Source organism: Lepisosteus platostomus, chromosome 27, assembly GCF_059453375.1.
Source record: "Lepisosteus platostomus isolate fLepPlt1 chromosome 27, fLepPlt1.hap1, whole genome shotgun sequence".
Lineage (NCBI taxonomy): Eukaryota > Metazoa > Chordata > Actinopteri > Semionotiformes > Lepisosteidae > Lepisosteus > Lepisosteus platostomus.
In genome coordinates, this window is record NC_142637.1 from 2,676,722 (window position 1) to 2,683,011 (window position 6,290).

At 44.6% G+C, this 6,290-nt stretch overlaps 1 protein-coding gene across 1 annotated transcript; it reads right to left on the reverse strand.

Annotated features, from left to right (window-relative positions):
• Positions 1–934: 934 nt before the first annotated feature.
• gdf15 (Growth differentiation factor-15) lies at positions 935–4,166 on the reverse strand. Its single transcript, XM_088622047.1, has 2 exons — positions 3,764–4,166; positions 935–2,779 (listed from the first exon to the last, which is right to left on the reverse strand). The coding sequence occupies exons 1-2, from the start codon at positions 4,047–4,049 to the stop codon at positions 1,989–1,991; spliced, it is 1,077 nt and encodes a 358-aa protein (XP_088478173.1). The 5' UTR covers positions 4,050–4,166; the 3' UTR covers positions 935–1,988.
• Positions 4,167–6,290: the final 2,124 nt, after the last annotated feature.

The window sequence follows — 6,290 nt, forward strand, 5'->3', positions numbered from 1 at the left end:
CGTAAATAGTGCACCGCAGCGTAAAAGGTAGCCGGTTAGATTAAGATGGTGCGTTCAATTCATGCTCTTCTTAAACATTTCCATAGCGTCAAGAAGCTGTTGTTGCGTACCTGCCAGACCCTACAACTGTTTTTTGGCCGGCCAGCTTTGATCCGCTCCGCCCAGACCGGCGTCCAGTCTTCTGAGTCAAAGGTCAGCCACTGGAAATGAGATTTGTCCAGCCCGGGGAGCCCAGTGTGAGTGACATTTGTCCTTCAAAGTTTATGAATCTGTTACACTTTTCCCACCTGCAGCTCAAAAGGTACCAACAGATAGAACCTTGTATGTGAATTGATGCACATGATCTGAACAGCCTGTCCATTTCCAAGCATTGAATGCACACGCATGGCAGTGAACGTAAGAGTGTAATTAATGATTTTTGTCTTTCTAAATGATGCATCATAGATCTGATGCCACTCTTTAGGGCCCGAGAGGTATTGGAAATCTTGGAAAATTGGCCCTGGTGTGTCTGTGTCTATGTGTGCCCTGCGATGGACTGGCATCCCATCCTGGGTGTGTCCAGTGGGAAGTTTGCCAGTTCAAATCCCATGTGATACACTGCTGTTGTACCCTTGAGAAGGTGCTTCACCCTGAACTGCTCCAGTAAAATGCGGAGCTGTATAAATGAGAGCGAATGTACGGTAAGTGGCTGTTTCAGTCAAATTAGTCATAACGAATGAGTAATAATGAAAGCCTGTTTCTCACATTAAGTCACAAGCTTGGAAAGGCAGACCAAAAAGTGAAAGATATTTGTTCGATGTCAATGTTGATGTAAAGTAGAAAACACATGCCTGTCTTCACTCCCAATATACGTCTGATACTACAGTGTTTGGCAGTGATCATTATGTTCTGTATGTACTTTTTTGCCCCACATTTCAAAAACAATAGCAGGATGTTTTCTTTTTAAAAAAAAACATGTATTTCCAAACAAGGCACGCCTTTAGAAAATCCAGACTATGTTTAATTAACAAAACAGGCATAGATAACAACATTTATCAAAAAAATGATAAATAGAGTTTAGGCTATAAATATATAATAAATTACAATAAATTATCCACTTTACAAACATGTTAGCCAATTAGCCACTTGACAGTTATTGCACATAAATACAAGCAAACTACCCATCTGTTATTGAAATCCATGCTTTCAGAAATACACAGGGGATCCATATTCCGTTTATTAAAATAAATATATCCACAAATAGGAGGATAACCTGTTTGCAGATATTTTGCCTTAAGATAGAAACACCTGGTGGCTGTCTTATATATTTAACACTTGGAGTCAGATGCTTTCCATTTTCAAATGTGCCCTGATGTCATTAGCATGAAGCCCTTATCACTGGGAATAAAACTGCCAGCATGCTAGAGCGTTCAATACATGTGTCTAAAATCCCATTCCAGAAAGTATTTCACCACTAACCAAGATTTGCGTCGGACTGAAGCATACGAGTGACGCTTTGGGGAGTATTTTCAATACAGCCTGACAATTTTAGACTGTCTGCGACTGTACAGGTTTACTCTTCAAAAGACATACTGTCTTATATCACTTTCTATAAGGTTTTCTTCTGTATAGCCCTTTCCAGTGTTTTTTTATGTTGTCTTCATTTATGCACGGTTTAAAAATGTGTCGAACTACACTTGACCAGTAAATAATACAATACCTCTGAATTTTTACAGTAACAAAACAAGCAGTGCTTATGTCGTTCTACTGACTTTCCTGAAACCTCTGTTCTGACCTGTCCTGGAATTTGGAATCAGATTTAACAAAGTGGATACAAAAAACACTGTTTTTTACAGGGAATGGTAATGTCTGCTTCTTTCTATATCCCTCAAAACACACTCACCTCTTCCAAAAATAAAGAGAAAAAACACAGAATGCATTGAAATGATAAACGTACACTCTGCCCTTGTCTTCCATATAGCATACCGTCCAGATACATAATGTCCAGCTCAGGCACAGTGGCACTTAGTGACGACCATATCGTTGAAGATCTTTAAAGTCAGTTTCCCTTCGCTGTCGTAGTGCATCAGGATCATAGAGTCATAAGCAGAGGGAACACAGCAGGGAGACGGCACAGCCCCTTTGGAAGCATTGTGCATCCGGGATTTGATCTGCGTGTGCATGCTGGCGGGTTTGTAGTTGTGAGGGCAGGAGCCGTCGCAGAAGTACATGGTGTAGGTCTCGGGGGCCAGCACCCAGTCCGCCCAGCCGATCTCCTTGAAGGAGACGGTCAGCGACTTTCTGCAGCACCGGCTCTCCTCCTGCCCGCAGCCCTGCTCGGGGCTGGAGCGCCTGTGTCTCTGCCCCCTCCCGCCCCCCTCGCCCGGCCCAGTTTCCGCCCCGAGGACGATGTGAGGGGCGGGCGGCGGTGGCGGCGGCCCCCGTGCGATGGTTTCCACCTCCAGCTCCAGCATCTCCTGGGAGCTGGTCCTCCACCGGTCCACGGGGGCTCTGAGGTCAACCCCGCCGTCTCGCGAGTCCAGGATCGCGGCGGCGATGAGGGCCCAGTCCCCTGAGTGGTTCTGGGGAGGCTGGTAGACGCGCGCCTGTATCGGGCCGGCCAGACCTGGCTCACGGGGGGCGGGGCTGCGCAGCAGGTGCTGGTAGAGCTTGAGCTCGGCCCGGACGAGGCCCAGCTCCTCCGTCATCAGGCCGGTCCTGTTGAACAGCACACGGAATCTCTGAGTGCCGGGTCCTGAGGAGTTGCTGCTGGTGTCCACCGCCGTGCGCAGGAGCTGTACTGGGTTGAGCCACAGAGGAGAAAGGAAGTCCGTTAACGGGTGTCAGTGCACAGTCTCCCCAAGCGGCAATAAGGGCCAGTGGGTTTTCCAGGGAGCTTCTCGATTTAAACCTCACTCTTCCTGGAAGTTCGCTTGTGAAGGAACATCAGCTGCATTTGAGCCGATTTAAAAAAAAACTATGAAATTAACTTCACTTGTTTGTTGGATTTTCTCTATTTATGTGGGAACTATCCTTATAACTGAACATTGTCTGTTTTGTAGAGTGGCTTATTATGGTACGAGCCTATTCTGAAAATTTAACATGACGTAAATCATGTTACATACATTTTAGTACATACATATATATTCTTTTGACAGTTTGATAAGGCTCTCCAAAATTTACAGACCACGCAGATTCAGGCCTGGTTACTTTGAACTCTTGTTCCCATTAAGGATCTCAATCAAAGCACAATAAAATGAAAATGCTACAGAGTGCATAATGCCTGTAAACAGGATGGTAGTGCTTTCTCAATTATTCTGTAGACTTATTTGAATTATTGGTTATAATCGGTTCAGAGGCCTGAAAAAAAAGAACCTGAATTTTAAAGTTGTAATAAATGACAAAAACATCTGATAGCACACAAAGATCAGCTTCATCCATCCATCCATTTTCTGAGCTAATTATCCCGCAATGGGCTTATATACAGTGTACAGTATATGGCAGGATACACTCTGGGCGGGACGCCCGTCCATCACAGGGCAGACAGGCACAAGCACACACTCACACCAGGGCCAGTTTTATCACAAGCCAGTTAGCCCACCAGCATGTCTTTGGACTGGAGCATCTGGAGGAAGCATGGGGAGAACATGCAGACTCCCCACAGACAGCACCCCATGTCCGGAATTGGATTTTTCAATGACCCCGTTTGAATGTCACTCCACTGACGTTGCGATCCGACGCTGCTTACGCCCCGGCCGTTTCTGCGAACCCGCTCCCCACTCACCTCGCTCTGGGAGCAGGACGGCGGGCGGCGGGTCTCTCCGGAGCTGCTCGCGCTGCTCCTCGTAGAGGGCGCGCATCCGCCTCAGCTCCCTCTCACTCGCCCTCTGCCTGGGCACTGGGGGGCTGCTCATTCCCAGAGCCTCCAGGATCCCCCTCTTCAGCGCCTCCAGCTGCGGGAGCTCCTGCGCCTCGGGGGGCGATGGCCGGCACTGTCCCCTCCCCAGAAACAAGAGCCCCAGACAGGAGACCAAGCACCCCAGGCGTCCTGCTCTCTGCGGTGGGCGCATGTCAAGTGTCTCCAGCGGCAGCCGAGAATTCGGTGGAGACCCTATGAATGAAATTCCACAGGCCTGCCTTCGTTTATATGGAGCTAAAGTCCAGCGCGGCCTGGCCACGCCTCCTACTTCCTCGTTTGTTCTCCGAAATGCATCTTTTCCATTGAAAAGGGGGGGGGGAGGGGGGGGAGGGCTTGTATCTGGAGTTTGCTAAGTGAATACCTGCTGCCCAAATACTGCTACCAGTAGCATATATCTCTGTGAACTTCATAAATGAGCTGCATAGGTGCTGTCATGAATGTTTAGGTGCAGTAATATACTTAAAGCACCTAACGGCTTGCAAGGTTTATAAACCATGTTGTTACATTTGTGTGCGTTCATAGACTATTTTATGTATATAATTATACTACCAGACTCCTTCAGTTGTATCATAAGCAATGTGGTAAAGGATTTATTCATATAGTGACAGAAATTAGATATATATGCAATATATATGTGTTTCTATATAGATATAGATATTGTAAAACCCTTCTCTGCCAGCCTATCAACTTCCAGTACTATAAAGTGTTCGTTTTCTTTCTTAGTAATCCTTTAGCATTTTTAAGGTGGAGCCCATTTCACTGCGATGCAATGTGCTACAGTTTATAAACGAAATGTGTTACTATTGTGTGCTGTAGATATACTGTATGCTCGTGTGGGAGCTTGCACAAGAAATCTGAACTTGTTAAGCTGCGGACGCAATGCGAAAGTAGTGAGTTAGTTTTTCTCCACCCGCTTACTAATATCTTGGCATCCCTTAACTTAACAAATATCTTGCCTCCTCTTCAAATATGTGCAGGCTTCGTTAATGAGTAAGTATAATGGTAGCTCAACAGGTCCTCGTGATGAATTAGGTTGCCAATTTCTCTTAACGTGCAAATGTTAGCTATGTACCTTTCACCAAGCCACAATGCCTATAATAAGAAAGTTATGAAGCATGTGAGATTAAGGTCATCAGCTTTTGCTCCTATGAAATGACTTGATTATGAAGGTTTTTACCGTGGTAAACGTGTCACTGCCAGCAATATTTATTTGTTTGCCGGTTTCATGGTAAAATCTAACATTTGTTTTTAGTTCTACACTACTCTCCATTAGGAATCAGCTCAATTCTTTCTACAATCCAGATGCCAGCAAAGCACAGAAATGAGTCTTTTGACAAGAAAGTTGCAATTATACACATCACAAGCTCTTCAGTGCCTGTGCAGGCTGTAACCATTATCAGACATTTAAAAACTGAGAAGAGAGAGTGTTTTCATAATCCCTAAGGAGCAATTAGTTTTACCACGGCAAAGAATATTTAGACAAACACACCAACAAGGCAAATAAACATGAGGATTGTTTCAAGCATCAGGTGTACGTTATTAACCTGAGTTAAATCTTATTTTAAGTATTGAAATAATATTATTAACTTAATGAGGGAGCAAAAAATGCTTTAAATTAGGACTCACTGCTCTTATTTTGGGTGACTGTTACAAACAATCAGAGGAATATATCTAAACAATGATATATTATTATCATAATTTTAACATTGTCCAGGAAAAGTTGTCACAGTAGGATGATGTACGTCCTACAGATTACTGTCTTGTCTTTCCCAGCATTTGTTTCTCCATCAGAAAATGTAGCTGTTTAATCTCCTTACATAAAATGGCCCAGTTAAGCGATACTCCTCTTCGCAATCTCCATGCGTGGATGTTTTAGACACGACTGGATCCACTGGCTCTGTTTTCCCAGAGAAACCAGAGATAACGAAGCGACGGCAGGCTGCAGTTAAACATTTGTACTAAAACAAAGGGCAAAAGTTTGTTTAGCAAACTCGGCTCTTTTTAAAGCCTTGTACAGTTTCTCACTTTAAAGTCCTCCATTGAGCACTTTGCCTTTTATTTGTTCAGTGATGTAAGATCTGAAAAGAGATAAGAGCTGAAGGGCCACTTATCTGCATGTCCTACAAGTCAAACCATTCTTGGTGTTGAACCAAGTCCACTTCCTTTCTCAGATGTAAATCATTCCAACGTGCAGGTATGAGTCATCTTGAGAAAGCTCGGGGGCTGCCATTCCAGGCATGCTCCAAAGGACAGGTTGGATAAACGGGGCAATGCTAATATTGTTAGGGCTATACATGGCAGCAGCTATTTGCAGAACTGTTAATAGGGGACTGTTTTTTTTTTCCAATACATAATAGAAGAGGGCGGCATGGGTGCACAGTGGTTTGTGTTG

Bases quoted from the DNA above. Each gene is read 5' to 3' on its own strand.
- gdf15 (XM_088622047.1), bottom strand. From the start codon at position 4,049: ATGCGCCCACCGCAGAGAGCAGGACGCCTGGGGTGCTTGGTCTCCTGT. The intron at 2,780-3,763 runs GTGAGTGGGGAG...GGCTCAACCCAG, and splicing joins CGTCCTGCTCCCAGAGCGAG to TACAGCTCCTGCGCACGGCG.